At 34.7% G+C, this 19,428-nt stretch overlaps 1 protein-coding gene across 1 annotated transcript in view; it reads left to right on the top strand.

Moving 5' to 3' along the window:
• CDH12 (cadherin 12) overlaps positions 1-19,428 on the top strand; it is a 149,850-nt gene that overhangs the window by 27,994 nt on the left and 102,428 nt on the right. Inside the window, exons 2-3 of the mRNA XM_008058681.1 lie at positions 1,071-1,190; positions 16,306-16,473. Of these exons, the coding sequence (XP_008056872.1) occupies positions 1,071-1,190; positions 16,306-16,473 (288 nt within the window). The remainder of the gene's footprint in view (positions 1-1,070; positions 1,191-16,305; positions 16,474-19,428) is intronic.

Raw genomic sequence — 19,428 nt, forward strand, 5'->3', positions numbered from 1 at the left:
TTTATTAAGAAAAGTATAAGTGGGGGATGATTAGTTCTCTTAGTTTTTTCTGTAAACTGTGAAGACTTGGTTTGTTCCAAATGTGAACTCTTTAAAGGCAGAATGAGTGAGTGAATGGAAAAGGACAATCCTGCTTCCCCCAAACACAGCATTTACTTTAAAGGGTTCCAAGAGATGTTAGAGTTTTGCTCACTGTATAACTTTGGATTTCTCCCATATAATCAGTAGAGATTTCCTTCTAACCATCAGTCACATATCTGCTTTTATTTGGTACAATACTTTTGATTTTACTTTGCTCTGAACTCAGAACAAGAACATTGGACAGGCCATTAGTAAGAGATATCCACTTAAACAGTTCTTAGAGACTGAACTAAATGTGCTTATGATTCAGTAAGAAAAATATAGGGGGAAAAAAGCTCCTTTCCACTTCTTTTAGTACATAAAAAATATGCCAAGTGCCAAAAAGAAGTAGAAAAGCTACAGATAATTTGGTTTTTCTGTAGTATCTTCCTATTTCACTGACCTTTAATTCAATCTTGAGGCAAAGAGTTGCTCCTGTAGTGATATTTATAATTATTTATAGTTCCTCAAATATTCATTTTTCTAATTAAAGCCTTCCTAATGCTAGCAGGTAGTTGTTGATTTTTAAATTGTTACTGCAAATTACTTAACAACCTCTAAAAATCAGAGAACTCTGAGTCTTTTAACTTCTCTCTTGATATACTAATCATAAAATTAAAGCATCAATAGTAAACTAATGAGCTAATGTAAGGGATATCCACGTTTTCTTTGGTGTGTGATTCAATAAAACTTCCATGATGACTTTCAGTTCAATGTTCAAGCTACAGATTTAAAAGTAGATATTTAAAATATGTGTTATTTGTACTATGAGCTATATCACTGCTTGATATTTTGTTTATAATGGTTAAATTATCCTCAGTGATATCATGTACTTATGGTATCCCTATGACATACCAAATTCAACAGGAAAATGGAATCCAGCAGAGAAAAGACCTGACCTTGAACCCTGTAAAACAAAAACATTCGAGTCATATTCTTTTATTTTCCAGGTGCTTATGTGCTCCAGGTCAAGGCCACAGATGCAGATGACCCGACCTATGGAAACAGTGCCAGAGTCGTTTACAGCATTCTTCAGGGGCAACCTTATTTCTCTATTGATCCCAAGACAGGTAAATTTTTCATTAGAGACAATGTTATCACCACCCTTCAAATATTTAAACTTTAATTAAATTTTGGCATGGGGAGTTGCATGTTCTAATACAGCAATAAAGATTCAGTACATCACACACTAAGCAAAGAAGATAGGATCTTACCTTGCTGCTGCAGAACTAGTTTCCCTTAATGGAACTTTGTGTCAATATAATCCTTCTATATATATTTATAAAGTTGAAATTTGTTAGTTAGGGAGTCTCTGTTTGTCTTATTTTAAATTTTCAAAAGTCTACTTTTATTTCTGGCTAAAATGGCTTTTTATTTCAGGTTTCTTGACGGAGTTCAATTATAATCAGTGTTGACCACCTCAAAACACAGTACGATCCTGGAGTTTCTAGTGCTATCTGCAAAAGGGTTAGGGGCAACTAGTTTAGATTTATGCAGACTTATGCTTGTAGTGGGAGAAAAGAGAGATTTAACAAACTTAAAATTCCAAGATCATTGATTCAATAAGCCTATGTCTTTGAAGCCAGTCTCAGTTTTAAATTTAAAAATATATATATAGTTTCAAAGTCAAATATAATATGAATGGCATAGAAAGTGCAAGAAAATATGCACAGGGAAGATTTGGTCTTCCCTTTTAAATAAAATGAGGTCTCCCTGTTTCTAGATCATCTATTTATGAATACTTTGTTAAGAAGTTTCAGCCACTGTGACTAGTGATCAGAGTAGGCCTTCTTTGTCACAGTTAAAGCAGAAACTTCACAACAACAGGTATTTTATCAGCTTGTATAGAGTACATTATAATATATTGCATATTGAAATTAATATTACTTGTTACGTGAGCTTAAAACAATGAAAAACTGTTAACATATTCATCTAATAAAATACTTTATTAATTTGTAAATTTATCTTTTAAAGATCAGCATCTATTTGAAAGGTATAGTTTCAGATGCTTTACATTCAAATGGGCTATGCATTCTAAAATTTATCCTAAGAGGTATGTGTGAAAATATGGTATATCAATGAGATATAGGTTAATTAAAAATTAATTATGAGCCGGGCTCAGTGGCTCAGCCTGTGATCCCGTGCCTTGGGAAACTGAGGTGAGTGGATTGCCTGAGCCCACGGGTTCGAGACCTACCTGGGCAACTTGGCGAAACCTCATCTCTACAATAAATCAAAAAATTAGCCGGGCGTGGTAGTGTGCGCCTGTAATTCCAGCTACTTGGAAGGCTGAGGCGGAAGGATCACTGGAGCCTAGCAGGTCGAGGCTGCGGTTGGCCGGGAGCGGCCACTGCACTCGTCTGGGCGACAGAGTGAGACTCCAACTCAAAAAAAAAAAAAATAATTAATTATGTATGAAGTTTCCCTAGAAACATAAAGTCACCTGATGTTTCTCAATCAAAGTGGAATTGCAGAATCTGCAAAAATTTTCTGTCTACTGAGCCTGACACTCTCTTTTTATTTCTTATACTCCTCATCAAGCTAATAGGGGTCAGAGGTCATCATCAAAAAGGTAAAGGATTAAGGCAGAGAGTCACTTACTTATGTAAACCCTTCCCCCAAAAAATAGTGTATTAAGGACATGACTATTCCTTAGGTCAGGTGCAGTGGCTCACGCTTGTAATCCCAGCACTTTAGGAGGCAAAGGCCAGAGGATTGGCTTCTACCCAGAGATTTGAGACCAGCCTGGGCAACATGGTGAGATCTTGTCTCTAAAATAAACCAAACAATTTAGCCGGGCATGGTGATATGTGCCTGTGGTTCCAACTACCTGCAAGGCTGAGAGAGAAGGATCAGTTGAGCCCAGCAGGTCAAGACTGCAGTGGTGGTGAATGTCCCACTACACTTTAGCCTGGGCTACAAGAGTGAGACTCCAATGTTCGATGAAGTTTATGAAGGTACACTGTTCCAGAATAATTAAGAAGGTTTGGACAATGGAAAGAATAATTGTTGAAAATAATATAATAAGATTTGCTTTTATCAAGGGAATGCTCCTACACTGTTGGTGGGAATATAAATTGGTTAAACCTTTAGGAAAAGCAGTGTGACAATTTCTAAAAGAATTAAAAATTGAGCTTCCATAAGATCCAGCAATCCCTCTTCTGGGAATTTGCCTAGAAGACCATAAATCACTACACCAAAAAGACATCTGCACATGCATGTTTACTACACCACTATTCACAACAGCAAAAACACAGAACCAACTGTTTGAAAATGTACTGGATAAAGAAAATGTGGTACATACACACAGTTAATATTATGCAGTCATAAAGAAGAGCATGGCTTTTGCAACACGATGGATATAACTGGAGAGCATCATATGAAGTGAACTGTCACAGAATCAAAGAACCGAATATCACATATTCTCACTCATAAGTGGGGTCTGATCATAGGGCCACACAAGAACAAGGGAGGGATCAGATGCTGGACACTACTGGGAGAAAGGCAGGGAGGGAGGGCGGAATGAAGGGGGGCACATGGCAACAAACTGGGTACTGGGTCTACTATCAGGACAGAGAGGACCAACTAGAAGGCCAAACTTTACATGCATGCAATTTATTTCTATAGTAATCCTCACTTATATTCCACAACTTTAAAATAAAATAAAATAAAATATAAACTTTTTTTTTTTTTTTTGAGTTGGAGTCTCACTCTGTCGCCCAGACTAGAATGCAGTGGCCGCTCCCGGTCACCACAGCCTCGCCTGCTGGGCTCCGGCAATCCTTCCGCCTCAGCCTTCCGAGTAGCTGGAATTACAGGCTTGTGCTACCACGCCCGGCTGATTTTTTTGATCTATTATAGAGATGAGGTCTCACTGCCCAGGCGGGTCTCGAACCCGCGGGCTCAGGCAATCCACTCACCTCAGCCTCCCAAAGGCGTGGGATTACAGGCTGAGCCACCGAGCCCGGCTTATATAAACTTTTATCAGATGGGTCACTTTGGGTTAATATTCTCATATGAGGGTCCCTCCCAGAAAACAAATTATTTATTAAAAAATGGTGTATTTATTCTTACATGTTTAAACTTCAGTCAACTTCAAAGTACTCTTGGTTTGATGCAATACACCTATTAACATGTTTTTTCCACTGCTCAAAAAATGGCTGAGTTTTTTAACTCATCCATTTTGATAACTTCTACTGTTTTTGCTGTTTTTTTGTTTCACCTCTTCCACATCAGCAAAACGTTTTCCTTTGAGGACTTTTTTCACCCAGGGAATTGAAAAAAACACTCAGAGTGAGATAGGGTGAATAGGGAGGGTTAGAGCAAAGGGGTCCTGCCGTTTTTGGTCAAAAACTGGTGAACACTCAGTGCAGTGTGGGCAAGTGTGCTTATAAGTTACCCACCATCAAATGGACAAACACAAACACATTGAAAGAATCTTAAAAAAAAAAAAATTCACTGAAACCTAATACAGCCTCTCACAACAATGCTAGCAGGCACACTGATACCAATGGGTTCCTAGAACAATTACCTAACAGAGGAAGTCTGTGCTGCAAGAGGTCCAACCTCCGAAAGATAATTCCGGTTTTTATGGGGTCCTCACACTTACAATTACATATCTTTTTATAAATTTACTATACTGGATAATCTGATCAGAAATGGAAGTATGGGTAATAAATGCCCCTTAGAACTCTTCAGCTTTGGAGAGATACTTTTCAGAGATAGAGCATATGAAAGGAAGAGAAACGAGTGTATATAGAGATTAGTAAAGAAGGTCAATATTAGAGTACACTTATGAATTGCAATGATGAACTCCATAGAGTATGGGAGTTCATATACTCAGAATATGAGTGACAGAGGAAAAAATTAAGAATTTAATATTGGAGCCGGGCTTGGTGGCTCAGCCTGTAATCCCGTGCCTCTGGGAGGCTGAGGTGAGTGAATTGCCTGAGCCCGCGGGTTCTAGACCCGCCTGGGCAGTGAGACCTCATCTCTACAGTAAATAAAAAGATCAGCCAGGCGTGGTAGTGCATGCCTGTAATTCCTGCTACTTGGAAGGCTGAGGCGGAAGGATCACCGGTGCCCAGCAGTTCAAGGCTGCGGTGGCCGGGAGCGGCCATTGCACTCCAGTCTGGGCGACAGAGTGAGACTCCAACTCAAAAAAAAAAAAAGAATTTAATATTGGCAGGGTTCGGTTGCTCAGCACCAAACCCTGTAGTTCCAGCACTTTGGAAGGCCAAGGCGAGTGGATTGCCTGAGCCTGTGGGTTCGAGATCAGCCCCGGCAACATTGTGAGACATCCTCTCTACAATAAAAAATAAAGAATAAAAATTAGCCAGGCGTGGTAGTGCACACCTCTCGTTTCGGTTACTTGGTAGGTTGACGCAGAAGGATTGCCTGTGCCCAACTGATGGATGCTGGGTTGGTCGTGAGCATGCCAATGCACCCCAGCCTGGGTGACAGAGTGGTGAGACTCAACTCAAAAAAAACAACAAAAAAAATTGATATTGGAAAAATAACTATAGATTAAACCAATATCTAACTACAAAAGGCAACATAAATTTATAGAAATATAGAAATGTGAATTTAAACATAAAAGATAGGTTAAGAATATAACTGCTACAGGCAAATTAGTATCAGAAAAAAAAGTTGCTAGTTAATACACATGATCTCCTCTTGACATTACTTGGCCAATATCAACTTTAGATAAATCTGAATGCTTTCAAAAAGTGTTATTTTGCAATACAGTGTGTATATACATAATATGGCATTTATATATTTATATTTTTTACATAATGTTTATTATTTAGAACCAACAGCAAAACAGTTCTGACATAAACTGTATAATAGATTTTTGAAGCATTGATTTTCACTGGAGACAGAAGTCTTGATACTAACAATGCCTCAGACCACTAGACAGGAAAAGAGTGGATGGTGAGGCCTTCATTAATAGAATGAAAACTAGTTCTTCATGCACAGAAACCATTAAGAAGACTTTTTGTCAAATTTATCACCTTGTGGTAGATAAGAGTACATCAAAAATCAAGGATAATTGCAATTTCTCAGAAATAGTCTTCATTTGTTCCAGCCATATAGTTTCCCTTTATGATTCCTTTTGTTGCTATGAAATAAAATGCATGAAAAACTAATATTACCTAAAATTTCCCACATTTGAGGGTAAAAAAGATTTTAAAACAATTCTTAAAGGCATAGTCTCATCAAAAGGCCTAATGCTTAAATATTCATGAAGAGATAAATACATCTATTCATTATTCATTTGAAATAAGAAAATTAAAATAAAAGATTTCTGTATTGATAGTATTGTTTGACAGGCATTCCTAGCATTCCTGTATCGCATAAAATATATCAATTTATGTTGTTGAGAAATAAACTTGCAGAATGCAAGTTTATTTCTCAACAACATAAATTGATATATTTTATGCGATACAGTAAGAAATAATAATTGTCTTAGAATTTGACTTATTTAACAATTATTTGGCTTAGCTATGAAATAATCTTCTCTCAGTTAACATGCAGATACATTTAAATATATGCCTTAAGTTGTTATTAAGAAATATTTAAGAAACTCAACAATGTAGATAAATCTATAAACATTAAACAATTATAATTGTTATACTTAATGTTTGTAAAACATTAAAATGTATTAACATATTTTATCATTCATTATTTAATTATTACAGTTTTTATTTATAAAACATTTAAAATATTGATAATCTATACAACATTAAACACGTGCAAGAATATTATAATATTTTATTCAATACATGAAATTAAGATGCTAAACATATCTATAGCTCTAACAGTAGTTATTTCATTTAACAAAACAAATGTTAGTATGAATGATTGACTAATATGTCCTCATTTATGTTTAAAATTATTTTAATGCATTTAAATTTGTCTTAAAAGACTTGAGATAACTAGTCTGAGTTAGGCTACTAAGTATTGCTATATTGTGTATCATGTGGTGATGATATGTTGTATTTTTCTACATGATCTGAGCTTTATAATATTTTTATGTGAATTTTATATTTATATTATATTAAACTATAATATGATGTTACCTCAATATTTTCATGTTAATCCATATGCTTTAATTTTTCTATTGTGATAAATATACACAATATAAAATATGTTGTTTTCATCGTTTTAATGTACAATTCAGCAGCATAAAATACATTTACATTGTTGTGCAGTCATAAAGATATTGTTCTCAATATTTATAAAATTATGTGCATTGTGAACAACGTGATTTTTGATAAATGTTTATTTTACTTATTGCCACATGCATTTATAGAATTCATATAAACACAGTTAAGTGAGAATGGAGCTGCCTGACTTACTTTTTTTTTTTTTTAATGATTCACTGTTTTGATATTTCATGCTGTGTGATCACGTCCTAAATTCCATTCAGGGAAATCTGATATCTCTTGTCCACATGACTAAAACTTTCTCAATAATTTTGCTCTCAAGTCTGACTATCACCTTTCATTCAGAGATAATAATCTTCATGTTCAAGTCCTAATGAAACTTCCTCCTATATCCTGATATTTATCTTCTATGTCTTCAAAATATGTATGGGTTTTTTTAAGTCTAATATTAAAACATAGGCTATATTTTATATTTGAACTGATATTTTATAATACTATAGATATAGTGTTTTATACCTGGAAAATTCTTTTTAAAAATACATTTTGTTGTGTATATTTAAGGTAAATAACATGATGTTATGAGACACATAGACACATACACATTACATATATATTTATTATCTATACACAAACACATATATGTTTACTATAGTGGTACAAATTAATGTATCCATTCATGTTACTTAGTTACCCATTTTTCTCCCCTGAGGCAAAGGCAGCTATATTCTACTCATTTAGCAAAAATTCTGAATACAATATACTATTATTAACTATAGTCCTAATGGTGTTCATAGATCTTTCAGCCTGTTCCTTCTACATATTTTCTATTTTGTATCCTTTGACCTACATCTCCCTATTCCCTCCATGCTATTCTGACTCAACAATAGTAACCAGTTTTATTCTCTAACTGTAGATATTTGATCTTTTAAAATATTTTTTTAAGCCGGGCTCGGTGGCTCAGCCTGTAATCCCACATCTTTGGGACGCTGAGGTGAGTGGATTGCCTGAGCCCACGGGTTCGAGACCCGCCTGGGAAGTGAGACCTCATCTCTACAATAAATCAAAGAATCAGCCGGGCATGGTAGTGCATGCCTGTAATTCCGGCTACTTGGAAGGCTGAGGCAGAAGGACTGCCGGAGCCCAGCAGGTCGAGGCTGTGGTGGCTGGGAGCGGCCACTGCACTCCAGTCTGGGCGACCGAATGAGACTCCAACTCAAAAACAAACAAAAAAAATTTTTTAGATTCCACATATGAGATTATATAATAATTTCAATATTTTTATTTTGTTATATGGCTTATTTCACTTAAAACAATGTCTCCCAAGTCCTACAATCCATGTTGTGGCAAATGGTAGAATCTCTTTCTTTTTTAAGGCTGAATAATATTTCATTGTATTGGATACCATCATTTCCTTATCTACTTATCCATGATGGACACTTTGGTTGTTTCCATATCTTAGCTATTGTGAATTATGCTGCAAGTAACATGGGAGTGCAGATCTCTTTATGAGGTGGTGATATAATTTTCTTTGGGTATATCAACAGAAGAGGAATTGGTGAGTCACATGGATGTAAAAAAAATGTTCTTGAAATTCAGAATGAAATATTGTACAACTCGGACACCTCAGTCAGTGCTGATGACATAAATATGTAATATATTTTTCCTTCAAGGACAAAATAAGAGTCCTGCCTACCCAGAGAAGTCACTCCTTTAATACTTTTGCCAGAATGAATGGTCAAAAACCACTAAGACCAGGATTAATTATGACATTTCATAGCAAGGGCAATGAAATTACTAGAATCTAGTAAATATAAGGAAGAAAAATTTTGTCAGGAAATAATTATTAAGATAAACCAACACATTTTATTATGTATTTTGTAATATTTTACATACGTGTAGTAAAATCCCTCTACCAGAAATGCACTGCAGACCAGGATGGTCTTGTATTCTGCACTGTGACACTTCAGAAGGATTCTGTCCGAGTTCCACCACCTTATTGTAGAAATCATGGGATGCACACATCAGTTAAAAGAACAGAGCAGTTTGGCCTTGAAAGGAAAATACTCCAGAGGGATATGCCACATGCCTTTAGGAAGTTGCAGAGTTGTCATGTAGAAGAGGAACCAGCTGCATTCTGTGCTGCTTGAGAGGAAATGGGCTATTAACGGATGGTATGAGTTAAAGAAGGAAATTATTTTGGCTTCATAGATATATAATTATGACACTTGTCCACTAATAAGAGGAGTACTTCATGAGACTGTGAGATCCACATTACTGAATGAGTTGGAGGATGGGTAATGGGTTTATGGTGCTGGACTTGATTATTAATTCATTTGATGCACATTTATTTAAATGCACCTATATTATATACACATATATGTGCACATTTATTATATGCACATATAACCTATGACCTGACAGGTGCTTTTATACGGGATACTGAGATGAATCAAGTAGATCCATCTATTAAGGGGAGCTCATCAGGTCTTTAGAATACTACAATCAAGTTTTGTAGGGCACAAGTCTATGATATGTAGTTAGACTGTGGGAACCCAGGTATAAACTGGTTAAAAGAATGAAAATTTCCTTAGGAAAGAACTTCTGAGGGAAAGTGACTCTTAAGTCCTGAAGACCAGTTAAGGCATGTTTTAGTTGGGAAGTTGGACCATATGGTACCAAAATTCCCTTTCTTACTGAAGAGAACCTTATGACTCTTGTCCTCCAAATATATTACCAGCAACAAATATTTTGAAAAATCATATACCTTATCCATGCGGTGACACATTTTCATTAATATTTTTTAAAAATGCTTTAGCTTTTTAAACTGTTTTACTTTTTAGGCCTATTAAAGACTACAATAAAAATGAAACAGTAACTTTTCATATAAACTGATACAAAATCAGGTCTCATAACTTTAGTATAACTGAGCTGTGAAATAGAAAAAAAAAGTTTATTTTGTCTTTGCTAACGTTAAGCTTTCAGTCTTTTGTCATTATATTTTAACATATGATCTATTAGATATCCCTAACAGACTTGTACATTAAAATATCTTTTCTAATCCTTCCTCTAAGACCTTATTTTAAAAAGTTACTCATTACTTGGCCAATACTTAATGTTCTAATAAGAGATCTCTTTCAGGTCTAAAGATAACCTTTAATCAAAAATGTTTTTGTGATGGAAGAGCTATAATACACATAAGGCCATACTGACAACTCCATCTTATTCAAAATAACATCATGAATATTTTGGTCAATAATCCTCAAAGACTGAACACATTCCTCAAAGTAAAGCCCTTCCATAAACTCAACCCTCTCACTGGACTTTCTGACCTTCTCTCCTATGATTCCTTCCTTTCACTACAGCTTTGCACACTCTCTTTCCTCTGCCAGAAATGCTCTTCCTGAGGTGTATTCATAAACAGTTCCTTGACTTCATATCTTTTTTCTCAGTCATCTTTGTAGGCATATATTGGTCATTCTCTCTAAAATTCTATGATAAATTCGTTTTCTATTCCTCTATAAAAATTACCACAAACCTAATGACTCAAGACAAGACAAACTTATCATCTTACAATTCTGGAGGTTGGAAGTCCAATTTGGGGTTTGCAGGGCTATAATCAAGATGTGTGGCTGGTTGTGCTTCCTTTCTAAATGCTTTCCATCTTTAAGAGGGTACCTGTACTTCATGGCTTCTGGTCCCCTTCCTTCCTCTGCTAAGGAAGCAGCAGTGTAACAGCTTCAAATCTTTTTCTGACTTTGCCCCTTCTGCTTTCTTCTCCCACATATAACAGCCCTCGTGATTACAACTCTGAGGATTTTAGAGCAGAGGAGCTCTGTGACTTGGCTTATTTTGTGATGTCATCATCATGGCGGCTGTATTGAGAACAGACTAATGGCCTGCATCTCCTTCAAGTATAATCCTTGGTGATGGAGGATAAAGCCATTCATCCGTTGTTCAAGCCCCTAAGGGGATATAGTGCTGTTCTAAATCTCTAGGATTTGGAGAGAAACAAATGACTTACATCATATATGAGGCTAACTGCAAAAAAATATTTTCTTCTTCCATACTATTCACAATTATTGAAATACAGTCTGGAATTGCCTCCCTAGGCAATTAGCTCCAAAATAAGAAAGGAATGAGTTGTAAATGGGACTTTTTTTTGCTAAAACTCTCTCTTGCGAAATAAAATAACTATGGGGTGGGGGAGTAAATCAATGGAAATGGGTTCTTCAGTGCATGGGCAGCAGATGAGGATAAAGAATATGTTCTTCCTTAAACGTTTGTTTTTGTTTTATTTTCATATTCCTAGGCAGTAGAATAAAAAGGAAGAAAAAAGTCCAAATAATAAATATCACATGAACTAAAAATAATAATTAGGGTGCATATAGGTGAAAGAGTAACATATAGCTGTGTTAAGAAAGGGGAAACAGGAAAACAGGTTGACTCTGGTACAGATATCGACAAAATTCCATGAATAAAAGCAAGCAAACAAACAACAACAAAAATACAACAGGTCTTCTTTCTGTGTTCTAGTAGATTTTAGTCTGTTGAAGAAATACAGGCAAAAAAGCAAGTGCAACAAAACATTCTACCCACTGTGATTGAATCGTATGTAGGATATTATTATTTCTTCCTAGAGCTGTGCAGTGAGTTAGAAATGGCTTCACAGAAAGAAAAAAGTGAGTAAAGTGAAAAATAGGAAGATATTCACCATCTGGGCAAGCATTCACAAGGAACAGAGAGAGTAGGCATGGGAAGAGAAGCATAGGGTTTACTTCATCTGACGTGGTTGGAATAAGTAGAGATTAAGCACTCCGAGGTGTGAACTTGAAATGGTCCCCTTTCAAAAACTGACTGTTAGGGGGTGATGACTGGGGAGAAGGCATTACTTGTTGGAGTCTCTCAATTCTTATTCATTCTGTTTATAGGGATAAGGTAACAATAATTCTGTGAATTGCATTATTAAAATGATCCCCTTCCAACTTGTCACTTATTTGAATCAATACCAGCTTTAAACATATTTATTCATGTGAAATGGTTTGATGGGTCCTAGAGTAGGAATCAATTTATCTCTCCTGAAATGATCACTATAGCCACACCTTAGATAAGTCAGTCTCCTTACGATTTATGCAGTTGCTACATTGCTGAACATGAAAGAAAAGAAACAGTCTATCTCTCTCTCTCTTCCCCATCTCTATCTATTGAATCTTTCCTTTCCTCTCTCTTTTTCTCTCTTCTCTCTCTCTCTCTCTCTCTCTCTCTCTCTCTCTCTCTCTCTCTCTCCCTCTCACTCTTTCGCTCTTTAAGTAGTCTCAGATAACAATAATAATAGTTAACCCATTTCAAGTTACAGCAAGACATCTGAAAGAGTTTGGGATTATGTAGAACTGTCCTCTGAATTGTACTTGCATTCCTGATTGTCACAAAATAGATGTCAGCAGAATACCTTATATCTGTGACAGCCAATAGTGATCCTATAATTTTCAAGATGTTTTCCCAGAGGATTTATTTATCTTTGAAAACCACAGCCTTACCTCCACTCTGCCCCTCTGTCTCATTTCACATGTCCTTCCCTCATTGGCTGGGCTGTATCCACATCACCCACAGAGGGCTCATCCTGCAAGCTTTGAAGTAGTGGCTTCTTGTCCCTGGAGGGCTCCTCCCTCTGTTGTTTCCAGGTCTGCCTCACCCACTGCTCTGAGAGTTCAGCTTTCAAGCCTCTCTTCAGAGAGAACTTTTCTGACACCACTTCAAATGTACCTGATTTTATTTCTATCATAACACTCACCACCCTCTAAAATGAGTTTAATTATTTATGAGCTTCTTTTTGATCAGCTCCCCACTTCCATGAACACACACCCATTAATGCAGACTCTGTGAAAGAAACTAGTACCGAGACTGTATCAATGATCATACCAGATGGAAACAGATAGTACTCATGGGGCAACTTGAGGTTAGTTAAATAAAAGGACTGTTCACTGAGGTGTAAGCAAACTCTAGGAAAACTATAAAGGATAGGGCAGTGCCTGGAAAAGAACTAACAAGAGGGTGTGGTTACCACATTAAAACTGAAAGAATGGGGGTGTCTGGAGACTAATGCAATGTCTTGTGAGGGACCCTGGCAGGAGACAGAATGGAATGTGGGAGAAACCTGGGAATGAAAATCCAAGCTCATTCTTATACTCACCAATGAGAAGCCAAAGATAGCAAAAGTCTAGAAAGGTTTACAAAGTAGATCTGGAATGGCAAATGAAAAATGTTCACCACTATACCCTCAGTCCAGACAACAACTGACTAACACATATTTTGATCCAGGTGCTAACCGAATCTGTTTTCCTGTGTCTCAGTCCTGCAATTTATCCCTTATTTTAAGAAATAACTCATGTAAAATCATATCTTGGATTATCACATGTAATATTTTAATACTTTTTTGTTTGGTCAGGCGTGGTGGCTTATGCCTCTAATTCCAGTACTTTTAGAGACCAAGGCAGGAAGATTACATGACCTAGGAGTGCAAGACCAACCTGGGCAACATAGTGAGAACTTCTCTCCAAAAAAAAAAAAGGAAAAATAAAAATAAAATAAATAAATAAAACTAGCTGGGATGGTGGCACATGCCTGTAGTCCCACTACTCAGGAGGCTGAAGTAGAAAAATCACCTGAGCCCAGAAGACTGAGGCTGAAGTAAACTGTCATTGTCCCACTGCACTCCAGCCTGAGTTACAGAGTGAGAACTTGACAAAGTAAAAAAATTATTTCCATATAGTATTGCATTATTTTCATTTCAAAATGTCATCTTTGGAATATTTAGCTTACTTCTACAAACTCAGCTGCCACCTATCACGATTGAGGGGTTTGCAGACAACATGAGGATAATTACAGAGGGAAAATATGTTCTGGCAGCCTTCCATCCATTTACAATTATTTTAAATTTATATCTTTCTCAACAACATGTGTTCACTGATGTTAGCAGAAGTAATATCTGACTGAATATTTTTCTCAATTTGCTTTTACTTTGTCTTGATTATGATGAAAAATTATTTAGGTACATGATACTCCAATCATACTAAGATACAATATATCTATCTTTTTTCCAAAAAAATAAATTTATTTCAGACTTATATTTAGAAATAAATTCTATTGCAATGAATCTTGGTCATCACTAGAAAGTTATCTTTCAAACAAGGTATACATTGCTTCTTCTTTCTGAATTTCCTCTCTCTAAATTCTACATTCTGCCTTCTAGTCGAGCAGCATTGCCTTAAGAGGGAGACAGGAAGCAGCAGACAAGTTACCTATCTGACACGGGATAGATTAGGAGGGCAGGGCAGTGAGGGTACTGGAGAGGCTCTTGTCACTTTTCATGAATCACCAGAAAAAAATACATATGCGTAAGATCTTAAATAAGTCTAATGTTATTTAATCTCTCTTTTTAAAAAATTTCATTTGAGAGTTTTAATTTGACCCAAGAAGATAGTTTTGTTCAGTGGTCAGCAAATAAACAGAAATAAATAACTCCACAACTCTCTCATGTGCGACTAAATTTCATATTGAAAATTTTTATATTGGAAATGAATAAAGAAAAATATATCACTTATATATTGAGAATGAATATGGGTTAAGATAGATCTGGATTATCAACAGGACATGACATCATGTATATGAATCAACCCTGAGTATTTATTTAGAAAATATAAGCATGGTCAGTTAGGTAGAAGTCATGTAACTTAAGGTCTGTAGGCAATGGCATACTGAGATGTAGAAACAAAGAACCTCAGTTAAGAGACATGGAAATGAAGTATCAGGAACCTGAGCTGAAGAGAGGATAAATAGATTGAATAAAAAATGTGTCAGTACCAATTCATGAATAAAGCAGCAGTGGCAAAAATGGAGGTTGTATATTTTGCAACAATTTCCTGCTAAGGGTCAGAAGAAATCCCATATTGTAATTAAGTCTGAATTGCAGTGAAACAGCATTTGGTAAGTTGATAGCAGAAAATACAAATGAAATATAGGGATGTATATTGGGTTTCTGATTTGGATTCTATCTGTTTGTGTTGATGGCTGATATTATCTTTGTTATTCATATATGCCATTTTATTTAAGAAAAAAGCACTGTCAAAGCCATGTCGGTTTAAGACAAATACTGCCAATCTCTCCCTTAAACCATTGACTATAGATTGAAATTTGAAATAAAATTTATTCATGATTTTATTTGATAAGAATAAAGAAGGTTTTAGATATTCTACTATGAATAAATGTAAATACAAGTAGTTCTATGCTTGGGCACAAGAACAGAAAGAGAAGACAATGTAAATATGCATATATATTGTAAAAATTTTGAATATAACTTTAATTGTTTATAAGTTCATTTATTTATTCAGCCAGTCATTCATTTAGTTAATTGGTCAGCACATACCTACTGTGTTCATTCCCAATGGAAGGTATTGTCCTGGTGCTGGAGAATCTTGATGAAAAATCTATTACTAGTATAACTAAGAGAAATTCTGAAAGACAAAATAAAATATGCACAAACGATTTTTTTTATGCCTTTAACAAATAAGGTAGTATATTTTCCTTAGATAATATATAAGTGAAGAAGAAAATAGTAATCATTGAAAATTACATATTCACTTTAACCACTTAAAATTTTTAGTATGTATATTTTTATTTCTAGTCTTTAGCAATTTTTAAATAATATATTCATGAGTGTAAATTATGTACAAGTTCATTGACAATGAAGAATAATCATTTTTTAAGCTGATATGTTGATATTTAACCATATTCCTCACTGCTGTATGACATTTTATGATGTGGCTGCCATTATATATTAAATTATATCTGAATAATTGGATATTTTGAGTGCTTAACGTTTTAAAAAGACAGAATTTTAGCTGGCATGTCTTTGCTAGTGCATCCAGATAAAATCATGTTGCTATTGTTGCAAATTATTTTATTTATGAGAGCACAATCCTTGTGATATTTACATTACATTATTATTTTTTTTCTCTTTTAGGTGTTATTAGAACAGCTTTGCCAAACATGGACAGAGAGGTCAAAGAACAATACCAAGTACTCATCCAAGCCAAGGATATGGGAGGACAACTAGGAGGATTAGCTGGAACAACAATAGTCAACATCACTCTCACAGATGTCAATGACAATCCACCTCGATTCCCCAAAAGTATGTTATATTTCCTAAGTCTATGAGTGCAACTTCTAAAAATTACCTATTATATTATGGAATACTATGGAAATTAAAATAATTTTCCAGAAACTTTTGGTCTTTAGGAAGAAGAAACTAATTGATTAAAAATTACATGTCTTCAGAATTTAAATTTTTAATGAATCATGCCCAATGTTACTTTAATAGAAGATAATAATAGATGAGGAACAGATCTTATACTACCAATTTTTATTAAAGTAAGATAGTCACAATAAGTTGTGATCTTACCTTAATAGCTTATTAAATTAATAATATTACATACCTGCAAAATCTGATGTAATTTGTAATTTAAGACCTCGTATTTATAAATAATATGCTATCATATATGTTTATATGATATAACGCACTAGAATTCTGTGTCTTCTATGCTGCAATTACATGTGTTAAACAATTTTCAAATATTTTTGTATATCTGATAATGTTGATGTTATTTATATTATTTTAGTTCTGACTAGTTATTTCATTTCAGTTTTGTAATGGGTGAAAATTGCTATAGTTTTTATGATAATAGAATGATTCACACCTGTATCTTCTCCACAACTCTGTTTCCTATTGATAATGAGTTCTTCCCACTTGTGTTGCACCTAGTTTTCTTCTGCAACATTACATTTAACACCAATCGGTAACTTTTTCATTCCTGATGCATTTTCAAGAATTATTTCAGTATTGCTAGGACTTAGAATACAGAGGCTGCATGTTTCTATTCCCGGTTTTATAAGAATCTTGATTAAATCTCTAGGTACTCATTTGCAAAAACAGTTTAAAACACAAAACAAAATGATCTTCATTTTCTCATTCCAGGAGAGTTTATGAGTTCATCTATTAAAATATATAAAACTTAGGATATTTAACTAAATGAATATTGTACTCCTTTGCTTATATTTTTTCCATATTTTACTACTTTATCACATTTTTCTTAAAGTCATCTACTTATACATTCTGAAGGGAAATGTTTTTACTTAGTGATCAGAAAGTCTAGTGATTAAATGTTATACAAGATGCAATTAGAAATTATTTTACTTTAATGCATAGCTGGATAGCTCAATTGACCCATTCCACTAAGCATAGAAGTTTCAAAGCATGTTGTACATGATAAAGATACACAATTGCTGTTTTGCAATTAAAATAATTAATAAAAAATAAATAATTCTACGTTTACAAATGAATATATGGCAAATGGTTTATGTTATGATTAGTAACAAAGAGTGTTAGAGCAATACTTTTACTTTTCTTCGCTATTTAGGGAAACAGAAAAAATATAAATAAATATATAATAGGTGAAACAAGTCATGCATTTGGTATTATTACAGAATGTGTTTGCAATTCTAAAAGCACTCCATTTTGAACAACTTAAGTGTGACAAACTATGGCTAGGTGAGGATAGACTGAGAGATTATTTTGCTTATATACAAACAAGTGGTGTTGTGAACTTGAGTCCAGTTTCGGGTTTTGTTAAGACAAAATATGTTCAGTTTAAAGTGTGGGAAACAGCAAATAGTATATTTCTAAGTGATGTTAATATCTTTATTTATATGGATGATGGTGAGGATTTTCAGAGGGCTACTAAACTACAAGTGGAAAAATACAATCCTTATAGGTATGAGAGAAGGCTGATTCTTAGAAGTTTGGGCAGGGACCCGGAGAAAGAGGCTGGAGCACAGTGGCATGACATGACTCAATGGGAGAGAAACTGTGGTATTTTAGGGAACCAAGAGGGTGTGCTATTGAAACAAGAAAATCACTGTCAGATAAAGAGGATCTGAATAAGATGTGGGCTTATTTGGTATCTATTCAATTGAATCCATAGATCTAAAGGTAAGTAGATGACGCCCATTTGGAAAAAAAGGTGAAGGAGAAGGGCATTGGGACTCTTAAAGCATTTACACACTGGGTCAGGAAATTGATCACTCCTATCTTATTTCCTTTTCACACAATGCTGTGAGATAAATATTTTCCACATTTTAGCCTTAAGAAAACTGAGGCTTATAGAGAATAAATAATTTATCCAAGATCAACAACGTTAAATGACAGTTTTTTTTAACTTTGAAGTTCAAGTCCTTCTAGCTTTATGTCATATTTAAATACAAAGTTATTATATTATTTTACTTGCCACTCAAAAACCTTAAAACACATCTTTAAAAAAAAAAGAAATCATGGCTCATGTTGAATTGTTACCACTCATAAACAGAGAAATCGGAGGTCAGAAGACATTATCAAGGAGATTACTGTGATCAAATTATTTTCCGCTTATATTACATAAATATTTGGACAATTGTCTGAAATTATAATAGGTGAAAAATTTTTTGAATCATGAGTTAAAAGAGGTTTTCACATTTTAAATGTATGGAAAGTTATTCACCCTGAAATTTTACATGTCTCTGTGTGAAGACCTTTTTGCTATACTGTCATTTTGAATTACATTCCTCAGAGGAAAAGACAGAACACATTTATAAACAGTGAAACCATCTCTTTAGAAGCCAATGCTCTTTTTGCAGGAATAGTTCTCATGTGGAGCAATTAAACAGCAAATGTGATGTGAAATTACAACCTGAAGTAATATCCTTTTGAAAGTAGAAGTCAAGAAAACATATATTCCATACTTAGCTAACATAAAGGAAAATTTCCTACAACTAGTTATAATTGAATATGACAGTTAAGCAATTATACTTAAGAAAATCTTTCTTTGGTGACATTTGTGAGATTGTTTTCATTGCTTAAATAAGATAAGTATTTTGTTTAATATTTACTATTAATAATGTGTGTTGTCTTTGTGTGTGTGACATTGTTAATCACCTGTTTTCTTTTTTTTTTTCTTTCTTTCTTTTTTTCTTTTTTGAGTTGGAGTCTCACTCTGTCACCCAGACTGTAGTGCAGTGGCCGCTCCCGGCCACTGCAGCCTTGACCCGCTGGGCT

This window comes from Carlito syrichta, unplaced genomic scaffold (assembly GCF_000164805.1).
Source record: "Carlito syrichta isolate Samal-C Ts95f unplaced genomic scaffold, Tarsius_syrichta-2.0.1 Scaffold303579, whole genome shotgun sequence".
NCBI lineage: Eukaryota > Metazoa > Chordata > Mammalia > Primates > Tarsiidae > Carlito > Carlito syrichta.